General features: G+C 32.2%; 1 protein-coding gene across 1 annotated transcript; it reads left to right on the top strand.

Annotated features, from left to right (window-relative positions):
* Positions 1-228: 228 nt before the first annotated feature.
* On the top strand, positions 229-19224 carry LOC124535836 (xanthine dehydrogenase-like). Its single transcript, XM_047112213.1, has 17 exons — positions 229-338; positions 9407-9564; positions 9784-9944; positions 10411-10793; positions 10995-11215; positions 11411-11513; positions 12515-12642; positions 13079-13366; positions 13754-13915; positions 14079-14207; positions 14297-14781; positions 15090-15273; positions 15903-16098; positions 16308-17074; positions 17418-17610; positions 18195-18308; positions 19012-19224. The coding sequence occupies exons 1-17, from the start codon at positions 296-298 to the stop codon at positions 19080-19082; spliced, it is 3786 nt and encodes a 1261-aa protein (XP_046968169.1). The 5' UTR covers positions 229-295; the 3' UTR covers positions 19083-19224.
* Positions 19225-20137: the final 913 nt, after the last annotated feature.

Below are 20137 nucleotides of genomic sequence, written 5' to 3'. Positions count from 1 at the left end.
GGCCTTAGCAGCAGGTGGAAATTCACAGGATGTTAATATAAAAGTATGATGCCGCTCTAGAACATTTGTTGTTGTGTGTGTATAATAAATTCCAAGCCTTTTCCTCAGATATTTGCAGTTATATTTCACGCTACCCTTTACCGCTACACGTGATAATCGCCTTGATATACTGCATATTTGATAAAATATTAATTACTTCACTGTTCGATTTTTTTTTTTATTACTGCACTTTTTTTTCGTTGTTGTGAGGTGATTGACGACTTCGATTTGAAAGAAACTTATTCAGTCCATCGTCATGGACCCAATAAAGTTTCAAGTAAATGGAATCCAGTGTTCGGGTATGGAATTTAAATATCGTTTTACAAAATACGTTTTCAAGTATCAAGATGTAATGCAATAGATATACCAATAATTTTATAAATGCTATTATTGAAAATGTTAACAGGATTCGTTTTTTTAATTTTATGAGTAATATTCTTCGTGTGCGTAGCGCCCACCTGAATTTATATTTAGAATTTTTATTAATATACAAATAAATTAAGAGTGATTTATTTTCCGTGAACTTTTTGGAAGCGATTAAATTGGGATTAGAGCAAATTTTAAGGAAAATAGGGCAACGTTTCTTAGTAATATTTTAAAATAACACGTTTGTTATACAGTATTTTAATTTACTCATATATATATGATAGGATAATAGGGTCTGTAAAGTTTTCAATTAGATAGTCTTCTGGATCTACATTCAATTGGGTGTTCTACAAGGTACAATTTTGGCTCTTTTGTTATTTCTAGTGTATATAAATGATCTTTCTCTGTATGTTAAAGGTATTTCTGTTACAATGTTGTTTGTTGACGATACTTTGCTGATTTTTAAGGTCGGGAGGAAAAAAAATGCCAAACGATGCATCACAGATGCACGATTACATTAAAATTGAGTTTTGAATGCTCGAACAACAAAATGTGTAGTTTACTTTACTAAATCTTGGGAGGAATAATTATAAAAATCACTTAATGGTTGTGATCTTGATGTAGCCTGCCTTGATGTAAGTTTTTAGGAATAGCGTCAGATTCTAAAATTTAGTGGAGCCTTTTTTATCATTATTAATATGACCACTCAGCTCCACAGTATGCGCGGCTACTGATTTTAATATTGAGTGTATGTATAATATTTCGTAATGTAAAAAATACCTGAACTACAACGTGGTTAATACCGGCTAAACCTATATATACCAAAACAATGTATAAAAATGTCTTTAAAAAAAGTCAATAAATAATAAAAGAGATTAATTGTTTTTGAAGACAAAACTCATTTATTTAAATCAATATTAATATGATTTTTATTCAAGTAAGCAACAAGCAATGCTGCCACCGGTTCAGAATACAGTTTCTCCTTTCTCAGTTCCTTATTTTGATAAACATATTAATTACTGGAGTCATCTGGTCAATATTAAAATTATAAAAGAACAGGCTAATGAACACTTTAAGTAAAAAAAATATCATAGTTTTCCAGTAATATGCAGCTAAAAATAATCATTCGCCACCAAACGAGATACTTATAGAAACTAATTATAAACGATTAAAATTCTCATTTTCTCTATTAGTAACTTGCACCAGTGCAAAGCCGGGGCAAGTCGTTACTAATATATCTACTACTCGTTACTACTATATTATATTTCTCCCTCACATCATATACATTGTTAACGGTTAAACCATTCTATCTATAATACAATAAAACGTTATCGTATAATGTTTTAAGTAACGACGCTGCGTTTATAATACAACTCAATTTGGCCCGTCTTATTAAAAACAATAAATGCTCGAAATGTTTCAAAAGATTTCAATCTCAGTAGATTTAGATACTGTTATAGAATTTAAGTTTTATAACCCATTTGCTTCCCCTCTACTACACACCGTTATGTCTAGAGCTTAAAATCTAGCAGTTGATAATGGTCTTAGTTTGTTAAACTATCTTATACGTATCCAACTAGACAACCCGTTCAAAATTAAAAAAAACCACCATGAAAGGAGATTATCTGATCACGATCTGGTCGCGCTGATGCGGCAGAATCGTTTTTATCCTTTTCTGTTTGTCTCTGAGAGTATTAAAGTGAAATTACAATTATAACAACATATAATCAACGCGACAGATTTAGGTTAGAACCAAGAAGAAAAATCAATTTTTTTTTTTTTTTATTTATGATTTCTTGTACACCACACTGAAAAGTAAAAACAAACATAACATAAATTTGGCCTTGATAGAACAGGCGTACAATTTTGGCGACCTTATCGCTACATAGCGATCTCTTCCAGGCAACCACGGTGTAGGATAGGTCATAGAATATAAGGTGGGTGGTGCTGTACTAATAAATAAAATAATATGAGTCTATAATTAAAACTATGAAATAAATATAAATATAGAATATACAAATAATATAACAATTTATAAATTATATTGTCAATACATATAAAATAAATAAATATTCATATAAATCTAAATACAGTTTAATATTTACTTGACAAAATTTGTGTCCACGAAAGGCTTTTACATCATTCAATAATTTAACCGTTTACAGCACCAAAGAATGATTATCGGCATTTTTGTAAAAATAGTCATATGTCAGAATATACGTATTTTTTATCTTTACCGGTATTGGCATATCTATTTCAAGTTAATATCCATGTCAGTATATCGGATGTACTACTTCTACGTGGGTAAATCTATTACAGAGTAAACGAAATGGTAAATTAAGACGGCTGTCATGCATGTAATTCTCGTGAAATAATTTGTTTACAAGATAATACGAAATCAATTAGATACTAACTATAAATAATGATTAAATCATGTAAACAAGTGTAAAAGTATAAAATAATGCCTATTTATGATGACTTCCGGAGTTGAGTAGTACGTACACTGGTTCATGGGTACGTACGTACGTACTCTGAGCTCAGGAGTTCGATTCCCGGCCGAGTCGATATAAAAGTAGTACTATGTTTACTTTGTTATCTTGGGTCTGGCTGTTTGTGGTACCGTTGTTACATCTGATTTTCCATAACACAAGTGCTTACATTGGGATCGGAGTAATGTATGTGATGTTGTCCAATATTTATTTATATCTTTGTGACCATCTAACAAAAATGTCCGAATTTATTAAGAAAACAAATGAGTGCTATCAACTAATGTCAGGTCCCCTCAGTCACTCGCAGTCGACTAATGAGTTGTGGTCAACTGACCGTAACTTAGTGCATAAAATCTCGTTACCGAACATCAGCTGTAGTACAACGTATAAGTCAACGGTTCTGACCAAAAACTTAAGCAAGAAGTTTATATATTTATAAGTAGCTGTATATTGTTATTTAAAATGTTTATGGTTTTTATTTCAGTAGTAGTTTTTGGTAGTGCTTCATTTTGTAAATATCATGATAAAAATTTAAAATAAAATATTTTGTAGTACCAAATCAATAAAATGTTGTCTGAGGAAAATAGACTCATTAAGTACCCAGACCCTGAGGTTTAAGCGGAACATAATATCAAAATCAAAATCAAAATAAACTTTATTCAAGTGGGCTTTTACAAGCACTTTTGAATCGTCAATTAACAATTAAGTGAAGTTACCACCGGTTCGGAAAGTAGCTCAGCAGTTACTCTTTTTCAACGTTTAAAAAATACAAAGTCATGCTAATAATAATAATAATAATAAAGCTTTATTTCCCTTATTAGTTGTATATAACATTGTCATCGTTTATGTGTTAGTATTTTAGTATGTTGTCTTTTTTTTATTATTTAAATATATTAGTATGTTTATTTATTTATTCTATTTTGTCCTCTATGTATATTTTCTATTCTATGTAAGGGCCGCCTGTTGCGGTAAAAGCCTCCTCCAAATGTTGCCAGCTATCTCTGTCCCTCGCCACTCTCGTCCAATGCGCTCCCGCTACATCTGCAATATCATCACTCCATCTTTTGAATGGTCTGCCTTGTTTTCTCTTTTTGTAAATCGGGGACCAATTTGTCACAGTTTTCGACCATCTTCCGTCTGTTGTTCTTTGAATATGGCCGGCCCATTTCCACTTAAGTTTCAATATTTGTTTGACTGCATCTTTAGCCTTGGTCTTTTTCCTGATATATGAGCTTCTTATCTTATCTTTTAACTTTATACCCATGTAACTTCTTTCTATGCTCCTTTGGCATCTCTTGATTTTATTTAGATAAGATTTTTTGAGCGGCCAGGTTTGGCATGCGTATGTGAGACAGGGCAGTAAGCATATGTTCATGGCTTTAGTTTTGAGTTTTGTTGGTATATTTCCTTTAAATACTTCCTTCATGGACCAGTATTTGTTCCATGTGATTTTTATTCTTCGTTCTATTTCTTTCTCTGTGCATGATCTGAATGAAATTACATGGCCAAGATATACATATTCCTCTACGTATTCTATCGGTACTGACGATATCGAAACTTGTTTTTTATAACTGTTTGTCATTATCTTTGTCTTATCTCTATTAACTAATAATCCAACAGCTTCGCTATAATGACTGAGAGAGGTCAGCATATATTGCAGTTCTTCCGGACTTTCAGAGAGGAGGACAATGTCGTCGGCAAATCTCAAGTGTGATAAGTATATGCCATTAATATTGATACCAATGTCTTCCCACTCTAAATTTTGAAATATCGATTCCAATACTGCAATAAATAGCTTTGGCGATAGAGGGTCACCTTGTCTTACGCCTCGCTCTATTTGGAATGTTGGTCCTTTTCTCTCTAGTCGTATTCTAGTCCTGCTTTTTGAGTATATTGTTTTTATTAAATCTATATAGTCATGTTCGATGCCTTGATTGGTAAGTGCTTGCCAAATAGAGTTGTGCGAGATAGAATCGAATGCTTTTGAATAGTCAATAAAAGCGATGTATATGGGAAGATTGTGTTCCGTGTATTTTTCGATGATTATTTTTAAAGTATGTATGTGGTCAACAGCTGAATAATTTTTCATAAACCCTGCTTGTTCAATTGGTTGATTTTCATCTATTGATTTAGTTATCCGTCTTAGTAGAGTCGATGCGAATACTTTGTAGAGACAAGAAATTAAACTAATGGGTCTATAGTTTGTGACTAATTTTGGATCTCCCTTTTTATATATGAGTGCTATCTCTGAAAGTGTCCAAGATTCTGGCAATTCTTTCTTGACTAGAATAAGATTAAATAGCTTTGTAAGTGGTTTAATAAGGTAATCCTTGCTAGCTTTCATCATTTCATTTGTGACCCCATCGGGTCCTGGGCTTTTTCCACCCTTTAGCAGTTTTATGGATAACTCTACTTCACTCTCTATGAAAGGTGCAACTGAGTCTTTGACGTGAGTGGTATTTAATAGTGTTAGTTTGGTCTTTCCGTCGTCTGTATACAAATCCTGGTAGAATTTGGTGGCTAGTTTCATTAAGTCACCTCTATTTGTGACTACGTTTCCTGAGGTATCTGTGAGCTGTGTCAATAGCTGTTTGGTGTTGTCTATTTTTCTGTAGGCTTTTCTTACACCTCCTGTTTCTTCTATATATTTACTCATCGTATTTAATCTATAGTTCCTGATGTTTTGCTTTATTTTTTTATGTATTACTCTATATAATTTGCTTAGTTTTATTTTGTCTTCTTTTGTTTTATTTTTCTTATGTTTTAGTTCATATTTTTGTTTCTTGAGTTCTTCAATTTCTGGCGTTATTATATTTTTTCTTTTGTTATTCGTATCATTTTTGGTTAAGGTACTTGATAACATTTTTTCTATTTTTTCGCTAAGTTTTTGTATGTTTTCTTCACAGTCGGAAAATGTGACAATGGGGAGCTTCGTATGGGCTTTTTCTATTATTGGTTTTGTTAAATTTTTATATGATCTTCGTGTTTTCTTTTTGGCTTCCATAGCAATAGTTATTCTTACCAATCTATGGTCACTCGGATGTTTTAGTTTACTTAACACTTCTAGATTCTGCACATATTTGGGATGATTTGTTGCAATAAAGTCTATTTCGTTCTTTGATTTTCCATTTGGTGACATCCAGGTCCACCTTAGTTTCTCCGGTTTTTTGAACATAGTATTGGCAATTTTTAATTTATATTGTAGACAAAAATCTATAAACATCTCTCCTCTTTTATTTCTTTTACCGTAACCATAGTCACCCATAACTAATTGTTCGTTTTTCTTAGGATAACCAATTTTTGCGTTCATATCTCCCATAAGCATTATGTTGTGTGTGCATTTGCTCATTGCAATATCTAAGTCAGAGTACATCTTTTCTATGTCTTCTATCGAAGATGTGGCAGTTGGAGCATAGACTTGGATTATTACAAAGTCATGCTAGTTAATATAATTATTTAAAGTAATATATCCTGCCTGGAAGTCAACAGGTATTAATTCCACGCTTTTTTATCATCTACAAAATCTTGTATCGAGTAATACGCCTTTTTTACCAATGTATTTTTTATAAACCATTTGAATTTACGAAACGGCAAAGTTAAAAATGTCTGCGGAATTTTATTATATAAACGGATACCTTGCCTCAAGAAAAATTTATTGACTTTGCGGAGTCGGAAACATGGCGTTATAAGCTTATCCTTACCCCTAGTGCATAAAAAATGATTATCACTGATTTTATTAAAGTGATCAATGTTACTGTGAATATACATAACATATATAAAAACTCATTTTTTCATTTACGTAGGTTAAGTATTTCTATATTTATAAATATAATATATATTTGTTTCTGAAGAGTATGTCATAGGTTAGAAATTTTAAAATCGACCATTGCAGCATTTGAACTTATATTTGACATATCTTTTAAATTTTAATAAAAATCTATTAATTATCTTTCCCCCCGAGAGATGGACCGACGATCTGGTCTAGTCCGCGGGGTATCGCTGGATGCAGGCCACTACTCACCGGTCAAGGTGGAAATCATTGGGAGAGGCCTATGTTCAGCAGTGGACGTCTTACGGCTGACATGATGATGATGATGATGATGAATTATCTTTGTGTGTGATACGTGTGAACGTGTGCAATGTGCATGTTTAATGTGTTTGCGTCTAACTCGCTCTATGACTGTATCTTTTGATATAATTGATAGAATATACAATTGAAGAATAAATATTTAAAATACATTTATGCTAAAACTTTTAAATAACTCCTTAATATCATTGATAAAAAGTAGATAAACATTATCATTAAGTGTGATAAAACTTATCATGAGTGTGACATTTGGAAAACTGTGACCTCAGACTGATTAAAAGGTTATTTAAATTATAAAATACTTACTTTCCTCTAATTCTCTATTAGAAATCATCATTGAAACAACCCAAATCACCAATTTTAAGTAAGGAAACTAATCTTGCGTAATATCTGTCATCCGATGGACACAACAAGTCCCCACTGTAGGATCAATAGAGGCTTTTGTAGACTCGACTCCAATGAACCAAGTCCACGCAATTGGTAACATACAAACAGTGCAATTGGTAACAGTAAACATCTGTGCTGACAAACAAGCAGTTTTCACTGGTTATATAATTAGGGCAATTGGTATCGGCTGGACGGAGTATTTAAGTACTATCAAAAGATGATGGCGGAAAATATTGAGTTGTAAAATAAATTATATAATATTTAATTATGTCATTATAAATACTGTAAAATATTTCAGTTTTATTGGCATATACTGGAAACTCTATCTAATAATACAAATAATATGTAACAGCACACTACCTAGCAGCATAAAACAAACGGCAACAGCTTATTAAAATTCTCCTAATTTGTTCCTTGCTGGATATGATAGGTCGTATTCGAGGAAAGGGCTCGTTGAAGTTCATAGAATATGTGTAATAGAAATCTATACGATATAATTTTCGATGATATTTCTATCGCAAAGTATTGTAAATAAAGACAAGTCAACTTACTCCCTACTGGTCAAGTTATGAACCCAGTTGGTGTGAGCACTCATTAAAAGTCTATTTGAACTTTCTCCTAATAAAATAGGTGCAAAAAAATTGACCGATTATTCTTCAAATGACCTTAAATACGAATATCTCAAGTAAAGAGTATTGAAAAAACAATTAGCGGAATCATGGCTTGAGAACTGAGATTACGAAATGGAGAAATAATTTTTAAAGTATATAAGATTGTACAATAAGACGTATATAAATAATTAGTATTTATTTGCGTTAAATTTAATGGACTTATACATGATTTACATTTTAAATATTTTTTTTTAAGCATAGACATGTTTAGTCATCAACAATAAAATATGTAAATATAATTTCAATAATTTTAAACTAACATCAGTAATCACATCAAATTTATCATATCAAGAAGTCCAAAAATGTATAAATCCAATCATAAATACGTCAGATAAGTCTAAATTCAATTAGCTGTTTCAGATAAAAATTTATAACATCAATAACATAATAATAATACATAAGTTTTCATATATCTATGTCAAGAAATTCTTTGACTAATTAGAACACTTGTCGACGTAACGGTTACGTAGTTTTAGTTTAAATTTTATAAATGGCATATCCTTGTAGTAGAACATGGTATAATTAATTTATGATATAATGAAAGTGACATCATCTGCGAATTGTTTTTTTATGTTTACAGCAAATATAAATGCATTTTATTTGCTGATATTAGAGTTTATTGAGTATGAATAAGAACGGCCAAAGAACACTGTCTTAAGATACGTCATTTATCTCTAGAGCCGAATCAAAATTTTTCAATACCTTTTTCTTATTTAAATTTAGATATTTGCTCAAACTGCTTTCTATCTTTTTTTAATAAACAAGTGGCTAAAAATCTGTCTGTTGATGATACGATTTTTATATTATATAATTTGACGGACGAGCAAATGGGCTACCTGATGGTAAGTGGTACCACCACCCACAGACAATGGCACTGTAAGAAATATTAACCATTCCTTGATGAAGATGAAGATGATTTGTCCCTTGTGGCTGTAGTTATATCATATTTAATGAATGAGTGCGACCTACATTATTTTTATGTATTTCCTAAACGCAAACTACTAACTATAATAGTTTTTTCAATAAATCTTCGCCGGTTCTTCTCGCTAGAATCTACTTTCCGAACCGGTGGTAGCTTCACTTAATTGTTAATTGACGATTCAAAAGTGCTTGTAAAAGCCCACTTGAATAAAGTTTATTTTGATTTTGCCTCAAAATCCGTCAAGTGGCTTGTAACAAGAAAGAAGATACAGACAGATCCAATGAACAAACATTGTTTTGAACAATTAGTTTTTAATATATCTGACATAAAATATTTGTCTTCTATATAGCTCGATGAGAATGAAGCCTTATCGCTGCTATCTGTGGGAGCCATGAGAAGAACCAGACTTTGCTTCTTTTGGATTTATTTGTTTGACTGTTTTTAGTGGGATCCGAGGTAAGCTCCACCACCACTCTCCTGGACTATCTTCGTAATATATTAGAACTCCGCGGCACCAAGTACATGTGTTTGGAAGGCGGATGCGGAGCTTGTATTGTTACTGCTACGAAGGGCCATGGGGAAGTTCCACAAGGTGTTAATTCGGTGAGTTACTATTATAACACTATCACTAATACACGCTCTTCTAAATTATACATATATACATATTGGTAAAATGTTAAATCAATCTTAATTTAATTATGGTTTAATACGAAATCGTTTCTGTGATGCAATGTTGTCTTAGTGAATAGATGATGCTTTGCTTAACAATTAAGTTTAGTCAGTACATTAATTAGTGATTGTAATTATTATTCAAAAATATAGTGCATGGTGTCAGTGACGTCATGTCAAGACTGGGATATCACGACGATAGAGAAAATTGGCAATCGCCTCGAAGGCTACCACCCGCTGCAGAAAACCCTTGCTGAACAAAATGGAAGTCAATGTGGCTACTGCTCCCCGGGATGGGTAATGGCGATGTACAGGTACTAACTAACTACAAGATACAAGAAATATGCTTAAAAATAAATTTGATGATTATTTTATTTAATAGTATACATCTATGATCAAAATTTGTATGTATCAAAACTTGTTTTATTAGAATACTTAATAAAGCATCACTTTTAGTTTATGATAAAATCATCTGTGCCTCTCCGTCTATTTAAAAAGATCTTAATCTTATGCATATTTCAAACGATACCCAAAACATTTGACGATAAATATATCATAATCGTCTAAACTGTATTGCTAATACTATGCTTACGCATAATATATGTGTATTTTTAGTATGCTTCCATGCTTTTCATTCTTTGTTCGTTCGTGTAGAGCGCTTTTTAAGCCCTAAATGTTGTTACTTTTGAAAATCTTGTCTTGCTTATGTGTGACATTATTTTAAATATCACGTTCAACAAAGATTTTATAAGAAAGAAAAATTTGATAATCATGTTTCAGTCTTTTGAAAACAAAACAAATGACAATGCTTGAAATTGAACAGTCTTTCGGTAGCAACATCTGCAGATGTACAGGATATCGACCAATCCTAGAAGCCTTTAAGAAATTCGCCTCAGATGCACCCGATCCACATATTCTACCAGATATTGAAGACTTAAAACTCTGCGACAAAACTGGTGAAATCTGTTTGAAAAGAAATTGCGAAGACAGCGATTGGTGTTTTGTTTCTGACAGTGATATGCATGATGTGAATGGAATAAAATCAATTAAATTATGTGATGACAGATACTGGTACAGAGTTGAGACAATAAAGGATATATTTGCTATATGGCGTGCAAGTGGCGATCAATCCTACATGTTAGTAGCTGGCAATACAGGAAAAGGTAAAGAAAATCTCAAAGAAGTACAGAATATAATATTTCTAGTTACCATATCAGTTATTCTAAGTAGAATCTACAGTCCATTTCGATAGCAGAATAATATTGCATAGTATTTTTTTGTCAAATGACGATTCAAAACAAATGTATTTGGCTAAAATGTAAGTTTTAGATTTTCGAACAGTTTAAAAGGAATATAATTTTCAGGCGCATTCCCGATATTGGAATATCCTAAAGTACTGATCGATATATCTGGAGTATCAGAACTAAAAGGGTATAGCATCGATCAGAATTTGATTATTGGAGCTGGGAACACGCTTACTGAGGCTATAAACTTCTTTACAGCGATGTCTACACATGAGGACTTTGAATATTTAAACGTTCTTAACGACCACATTAAGCAAGTTGCTCACATACCAGTTAGAAATGTAAGTATTCCTTTATTTTGATTCTATTATTTTACTAGTGGTAGGGCCACTTAGTTACTTTCACCCGTAAGGGCTTAGACAACTTTATCGTCAACCAGCACGATCTTGCCTTTAATAGCAATCATATGGCATGTAGATGTTGAGTATGCTTCTATCAAAATAATTCTCTTGAATTTACTGATACATTTGTTTCAGTTGGGAACTGTTGCTGGCAATTTAATGTTAAAGAATAAAAGTAATGGATTCCCGTCAGACATTTATCTTATCTTCGAAACGGTTGGTGCACAGCTAACTATTGGTAAGTAGTCTGCTTAAGATTATTATAGCAGTAAAGAGTAATAAGGCCTTATATTTGAATCCATAGAGAAATAACGTCAAATAAAAAATGATTTTCATAAAAAGAGAAAACAACTGAATCCAACAAAAAACACATACAGGGTGTATGTGTTTTGTATTTTCTGATAAGTTTTGCATTTGATTGAAAAAAAAATTTCAAGCATTTTACAATTAAAGTATAGTTTAAAATATGTGAAAAGATGGTTTGTCCTAAACATGCCTATAAATGATGGAATGTAAAATGAATCTATTGAAGAACATAATAAATTTCGGATAGATGACCTCCTTTTCGGGGTTGGATAATAATTACTTTTGTTTACGTAAAAGTTTTATAAGAAAATACTGTTCAAAATGTTCGCTTGATTCTCAAGAGCAACGAAACTTTAGAATATAAGTCAAAGCGATTATGTTTGAGAAACGTACAGTTAAATTGTCTATCGTTGTTTTCGTATTCATAAATGCATTTAACAAAAGCGTTCTTGATAACTTATATTATTATATGCTACTAAATTTAAAACCATAATATACTACCTATTATACACAATAAATAGTACATTTTTTGAATGTTCCGAAACCAAATGGGCTCTTTAACTAACACTATGATGTCGTCTGTCTGTCTGTTCAAATAGAATAAAATTAATATTTATTAGGGGAGATATAAATATGATTATTTTAACGTTTTCATAGATATTGGTCTTGACTTGGGCTGAAATCTACTAATGATATTAAACTTTCTATTCTATTTATAATTTTGAGTTTGTATAATTTATATTTGAATTGAAAGAAGATAATAAAAAACCTACACTGCACTATATAATTAATTACCTAATTCGTAGTGTGATTAATTATTGTTTGGACTACTTAAATATAAGCGTATTAAAACAAGAATATAATGACATTTTGATCAAATTTCAATCAAATTGTAAATTAATTGTATGCCAATAATATCAAATATATTTCCAGTATCAGCTCCGGATGATAGTAAGATAATAACGATGCAGGATTTTCTTAAAGAAGATATGACGGGAAAGATCATATTAAACATTCTCTTACCGCCTTTAAATGCTTCTCATAAAATTACCACATATAAGGTAAGTTTTTATAAGTACTAATATTAAAAATTTGAAAGTAACTCTGTCCGTCTGTCTGTCTGTCGCTCTTTCAGTGGTTAGAACGCGTGCATCTTAACACATGTTTGCGGGTCCAAACTCAGGCAGGAACCACGATTATTCATGTGCTTAATTTGTGTTTATAATTAATTTCGCTCTTGACGGCGAAGGAAAACATCGTGCGGAAACCTGCATGTGTCAAATTTCATATAAATTCTGCCACATGTGTTGGAATACACATGTGGCAGAATTTATACGATGTTTCAATGCGGGTTGATCCATCAACCCGCATTGAAACATCGTGATTGAATATGTTCCAAACCTTCTCCTCAAAGGGAGAGGAGTCCTTTAGTGCAACAGGCTGTTGTTGTTCTATACTTACAGGCTGTTATTTTAGTGATATCCTTTTTATTATCAGATAATGCCAAGATCTCAGAGCGCGCATGCAATCGTCCATGCTGGCTTTAACTATAAATTAAATGAAGCTGGTGTTGTCGTGGATAGTAGGATAGTGTATGGAGGTCTCTCTCAAGTATTTACAAGAGCTTGGAAAACCGAAGCATACCTTCGTGGTAAGGCTTTGTTCAGGAATGAAACATTGCAAGGTGCTTTGAAGGTATTGAATGCAGAGCTCGTTGTCACTGAAGCATTGCCTGCGCCTCCTGTTGAGTACAGGCGGCAAATAGCTTTGTCCCTGTTTTACAAGGTGAGACTTCAAATATTGGGTATGTTTTTGCTTTTGAAATATGTAAGTAAAATATACTTAAAATAATAAGGTTAACAAAAAGTGTTACATAAAACAACGTACTTCGGACACGTATTTCACGCTGTCAAGATTTATACAGCAATGATTTTTAATTCATATTAGTATTTATTAATAAGGACTTCACGTTAATAATTCTTAGGTTAATAAACGTAAACTGCCACCATCCTTATTTCTAGTAACATATTTATTTCATAAAATTTTATTAAATGTCTCTGATTAAAATCAATATTCAAAAAATGAGGATCGTTAAAATGCTAATTTCTATTTTTTAATTTAATCCTCATTTTATTATCCCAAAATATAGACTCACATAATTATTGGTTTCAGGGTCTTCTGTCAGTATGTCCACAAAAAATACTGAAATCACGTTATTATTCTGGAGCCATCAAGATACACGAAACACGGCCGGTGTCAGATGGCAAACAAGTATTTACGACTAACCCTACAGTTTGGCCTTTGAATAAACCATTTCCAAAACTTGATGCATTGGTAAGTTACTAAGAATTTCGCTTCAATATTTTTTAAAATAGACTGCTTAGTACAAAAAATTATCATCATCATTCAAAACTTGAGCTGTTTTTTCATGAATCTGAAAATTTTATCAGGCAAACTAGCCCTTTAATATCGATATAAATGTAATTTTTTTTTCCAGATTCAATGTGCAGGTGAGACAAAATATACAGAAGACGTTCCGTCTCTTCCTGGAGAAGTATATGCCGTATTTGTTCTATCTACAGTAGCCCGCGGTAAAATAGACAGCATTGACGCTAGCAAAGCCTTGGTAATATTCAAAATTTGATGAGATTTATCAGATAAATTATATTTTATCACCTTAGTATCTAAAGCTGTAAATATTATTCCACTTTCCAGAGACAAAACGGAGTCATTGCTTTCTATTCTGTTGCTGATATACCCGGTCAAAATACTTTTACTCCACCCATAAGTATAGTACACCCTAAAAATGAAGAACTACTTTGCGATGGAGAGGTAAAGTTCTTTAATCAACCGATTGGAATTATTGTTGCTGAATCTCAAAAGTTAGCTGAAAAGGCAGCTACAATGGTTGAAGTTAAATACATTAATGTGAAAGCACCAGAGATTGATATACGTGAAGCCATAACTGACTCAGCTAAAGTGACTTTAGCAGGATCGTTCGAAGCCACAAAAGTGGGTTCTGATGTTTTCAAAATAATAAAAGGTGCAAATACCATTTATGGGCAATACAATTTTCCTATGGAAACACTGGTGTGTGTTACACTTCCCACTGAAGAAGGATTACTAGTATATCCTTCGAGTCAATTTATAGATTCGGTACAACGCACTATTTCCAGACTGTTAAATTTGGAACAGAACAGGTATATTGACAAACTTTTTTATTTTTGTGGGCTTTAGTCATAATCTTGAAAATAGTTTTTTCCAGACTAGAAATTAATTTTTTGATATATTTTTTAGCATTTAGCTTAGCATTAGGAAATATCCTACTAACTTAAACACTGACTCGTTTATCTAGTAAATGGCTCATAAAGCTCCCTAAATTAGAAAATTATTTCGAATATAAAATGTCATAGCGTGCGTAAAAGATAAGCAATTACTTAGAGCTAGATATTATTTTTTCTTTATGTAGATTATGTGGTTTGTGCCTTGATATGCAATTTCCTTTCAGGGTTGACGTTTTCGTGCGACGTCTCGGTGGAGGATTTGGTTTCAAAATATCTCGAGCCACACAAGTATGTGGAGCCTGCAGTCTTGTGGCATTCAAGCTCAATCGACCTTGCCGATTTATTCAGCCTCTTACCCATAACATGAGAGCCATAGGAAAACGAACACCATGTGCTTCTAACTTTGAGGTATTTCTTTAAAAAAATACTTTAAGCTTTGACAATCTTAATATACTTAACGTTTCACCATTTATGGACTTCTTGCGTGGTGAAGGAAGGAAGGAAGGTGCTTATTTGTAGACCGCTCCATAACCTCAATGAGAATCTATCTGTATTGAAATAGATGCGATGATCATCGGGTACTTGAAGCTTAGGGATCATCTTTTTTTTTCCTTTTTTCACTCATTACGATATACAAGATCATTATCATCAATATCATCAACTTATATTTGTCCTGATGAAGTTTATATTGATATTAAAAACAAAAAGTAATAAAAATATTGATATTTTTAAATTCCCACTGCTGGGCTAAAGGAAGAAGTCCTTTGAAGAGAAGGTTTGGAACATATTCCACCACGCTGTTCCAATGCGGGTTGGTGGAATACAAATGTGGCAGAACTTCTATGAAATTTGTCACATGCAGATTTCCTCACGATGTTTCCCTTCACCGCCGAGCACAAGATGAATTATAAAGACAAATTAAGCACATGAATCAGCGGTGCTTGCCTGGGTTTGAACCCGCAATCATCGGTTAAGATGCACGCGTTCTAACCACTGGGCCATCTCGACTCATATACTATATATAATATTTATAACAGATGGGTGTAAACGCGAAAGGAGAAATTCAATACATAAATCATGATCTGTACGATGATAATGGCTACATTTATAACGAACCTATCGTAGATTTTGGCATCGAATTGTATTCTAATGTTTTCAAAAATCAAGCTTGGACACATAAATCGTATAACACTGTAACCGATACACCTTCAAATAGTTGGGTGCGTTCGCCTGGTAAGACTATTATTTTTTTCCTTTTTTAAATACAGTTTATTTATCTAGTTTAAGATGCAAAAAATTATTACTTAAAAATTATATTATTGTAACCACTCTACTATTGTAACAATTTTGGGTTGTTTTTTGTGAATACTAAGTAGTTTTAGCACAATTAAATTCAGGATAATTACAATTTAAATAAAATAAATGTTCGTTGTATATTATAGGGTCCGTGGAACATATAGCGATGGCTGAAAATATCATGGAACAGATAGCTTATGAATTAAATCTAGACCCATTAGAAGTCCGCCTATCAAATTTAGATCGTGAAAAACACAGCTCTATTCAAGAAATGTTAAATACCTTGAAAAGCGAGTCACAGTATGACGAGAGAAAAGTCGCAGTGGATCAATTTAATTCCGAAAATAGGTGGAAAAAACGTGGCCTAAGATATTCTTTCCTTAGGTGGTCTCCAGTAGGTCCTATATACTTTAATGTGACCATGTCAGTTTTCCGTGACGATGGCACTGTTGCTATCACTCATGGAGGAGTTGAAATGGGTCAAGGTATAAACACAAAGGCTATTCAGATATGCGCATATTTACTAAAAATACCAGTTGAAAAAATTATAATCAAGCCCAATGATACTATGATAGCCCCCAATAGCTGCTTTACTGGTGGTAGTATCACCTCTCATAATATTGGTATCGGAGTTCGAAGATGCTGCGAACAACTTCTAGCAAGATTGGAACCAGTTAGATCAAAATTGAATGATCCAACTTGGGAGGAGTTAATACAAGCGGCATATGAAAGTGATATTGATTTACAAGTAAATGGTTTTGTAAATACAGCTGATTTTCAAGCGTATGATGTGTACGGAATAACGTTGGCTGAAGTCGAAATAGATGTTCTAACTGGTGAATGGGAAATAATAAGAGTTGATTTAATAGAAGATGTCGGACGAAGTATAAATCCTGAACTAGATGTCGGTCAAGTTAGTGATTATATTATATTATTTCAGTAGTTCTTATATTGGCTCAAATTTTTTCTCAATTTTTAAGTGTACAATAATGTTTTATAATCTTGTGCTCCTGTTTCAAAGATGAATGATGCAGAAATTATATACGCAGTGAAGAACGCAGTGAAGAACATGGAAGTTTTGATTGCCGGTTTAGGAGTATGATTCGTAATTCTAGTGTCATGTTCAAGTGCTGCAACTACAGCAGTTATCTTTCGTTTATTATACTATAATAATTTGATGAACACTTTTTGGGACATAAAATGTTATTATTAAGTTGTCAGTCCAACGATTTTAATCTAAATACATTTTTTTAAAGGTTGAAGGTGCTTTTATTTTTGGGGTTGGTTACTGGACAACGGAACGATTGGTGTACGACAAAAGCAACGGGGAACTGCTTACCGATCGTACTTGGGATTACTGGCTGCCCCAAGCGAGAGACATTCCACAAGACTTCAGAATATACTTTAGACAAGGTTCCTTCAGCACTGACGTTATTCTTGGCGCCAAAGGTGAGAGTGATCCTCCTAACTATAGATATATATTGTATTATCTTAAAGACCGAATAACTTTACTCGATCAAGTGTTGTGTTTGATACATCGATAGTATCATATTACAGCTTTTATTTAACCAGTGCTACGAAATTTTACCTTTTTATATCTCTACTAGCTGTGCCCGCGACCTTGTAAGCGTCTGATTTTAACAAAAAAAATTGTACCCTAGTTAAGTTACTCCTTATTATATCAGTTATCTTCCAGTGAAAGTCCCGTCAAAATCGGTCCAGCCGTATATACATACATATGCATTGAGTAAATTTTAATATTACAAACACACATTCTACTTTTATTTTATATTATGTACTTATTAAAAAATACTACTCCTTTTTTAAAGAGATATGTCATCCTATCAATCTAATCCCTTTGTATTCTTGAATTACTCTTAGATTACATTCACAGAAGAAGCTAGCTTGGATTCTGCGCAAGTATTTCTACTACGAAATTCAGATAACAATTAGCCTTCTTATACTTATAATTTGACTCACTAATTAATTAGTTGCTATGGTAATATTGTAGATACGATTTTGTTTTATTTTAGGGACCGGTGAACCAGCTACCTGTATGGGAATAGTGATTCCTTTCGCAATGCGAGCCGCTATAGCAGCCGCTCGAGAAGAAGCTGGCATACCTAAAACGCAATGGTTCCAAATAGGTAAGAATTTCATTTACTTTATATATAAATCAACGATAAAATTTCAATTATGTGTCGAAATATTACAATCATTGACAAATCTCTTGTTAATAAGCACCAAAGAGGTTTTAATATTTGTATATGTATATTACCAAAAATTCTACGAGTAAAACAGATAGAGGTTGTGATATTAACAATGTGGATTCTGAAAAATAAGTTCGGATATCCAATTTACCGCAGGTTTTTTATTTTATACTTTAAATCGCAGCAATGAAGTATACATTATAAACTTGAAGCATTGGTCGTAATCATTAAAATAATTGCAATGTAATTAAGTACAAACACTACTGCATTTAATTTACTTGGAATCGTAATTACGTAAATATCGCGAACAAATTTCTCAGTTACATTTTGTTTACAGTTCATCTTCAAATTTTGAGTTCAACTTTTAAAATTCAGCCTTATTTGGTTATTTTTTTTTTTAGTCAGAATATCCAACAGAACTAATAAAAGATATGATATATAAAAAACATAAATAATATAATAAGAGATTTATAAGAAATAATTAAGCCTGTCTAATTAACTTATAATTTGGTGTCATCGCTGTCACACTTGATAATCACCAAGTGATAAAGAGTCTACCTATCCTTATGCCTAGAAGTAGCAGATCGTAGTAGTTAATTTGTTGTTATCGAATTTAATATCGTTAATTATTTATTTCCAGATGGACCCTACACTGTTGACAAGATCGCCTACTTCTGTAAGAACAAACTTGAAGATTTTAAATTTTATTAAAATTTATCGAACGAAAACGGTTTCAGAAAGCTATGGAGAATATCACTTCAGTTTCTTCAATGCTTCTATAATAATTGAAATAGATAAATAATGTAACTAATGTTTAAGTAATTTCTTAATGATAAACGTATTTTGTGATTAACATTTTTTATTTTTACTTCTTTAGTAGCGAAATAAGATTAGTCGTTTGAGTCAGTCAGTAGTTTTAGTTTTCACAGTTGGAACGGTTTTTCAAATCAAACCAAATACATTTTATAAACTCTATAACTACTTTTGATTAATCAGTGTTCCTAGTTTACTACTGTTTCGGAAAGCAGACTCCTCCTTTTCTTAATCAGTTCTGTATTGGAAACCGAGCTTAAATCAAAGCATTTATATCCAAGAAATTATAGATCATTTAACAAATGGGGGTTTTTATTGGTAAGTGCTCAATACTTTACATTTAAAGTTTTTTCATGTAGTCCTCAAGCTTTCCCTACTAGAGCAAATCGATGGGTAAATCACATCACCACACATATCTAAATTTAGCAGAAAAAATAACATGTAATGTAAAACTTGTAACAAAGTACTTCACACAACTGCGTATAAGTTAATCTTTCTAGTTTAAATAATTTACATCGTTAACATATAATTAAAACAAGAGTTGTCCCAAAATTAAACCTTGTAGTACACCCACGTGGACTTTAATTCAGTAACATTTGACTTAAAAATATTGAAGTATTTATTAAAGAATAATGTCTATCACTATCCAAGTGACTTGTTCCATGATGACTATTCCATGATCTGACTGTGTAATAATGAATTAACGATAATTTACGCATTAAAGAACATATTTCACTTGTAACGAGATTGAAATTATAATAATGATTATAAACCTACTTTTATACTAATCTTGAGTAGTAACCGTGAAACATGAATCAACAAAAACAGTTTCAACATGCTTTTTATGTTTACGTTTAAATATTCAAGAAATAGCGCTAGTTATATTTTAGGTAGGCCGTGTAGTTGGACATTGTCATATCCAATTGTTCCATTCCATTCAGGTAACTCTAGTT

The sequence above is a fragment of the Vanessa cardui genome, chromosome 15 (genome assembly GCF_905220365.1).
Source record: "Vanessa cardui chromosome 15, ilVanCard2.1, whole genome shotgun sequence".
In the NCBI taxonomy this organism is placed as follows: domain Eukaryota; kingdom Metazoa; phylum Arthropoda; class Insecta; order Lepidoptera; family Nymphalidae; genus Vanessa; species Vanessa cardui.
The sequence above is the reverse complement of the archived record's forward strand: the minus strand, read 5'-3'. Positions and strand labels throughout refer to the sequence as shown.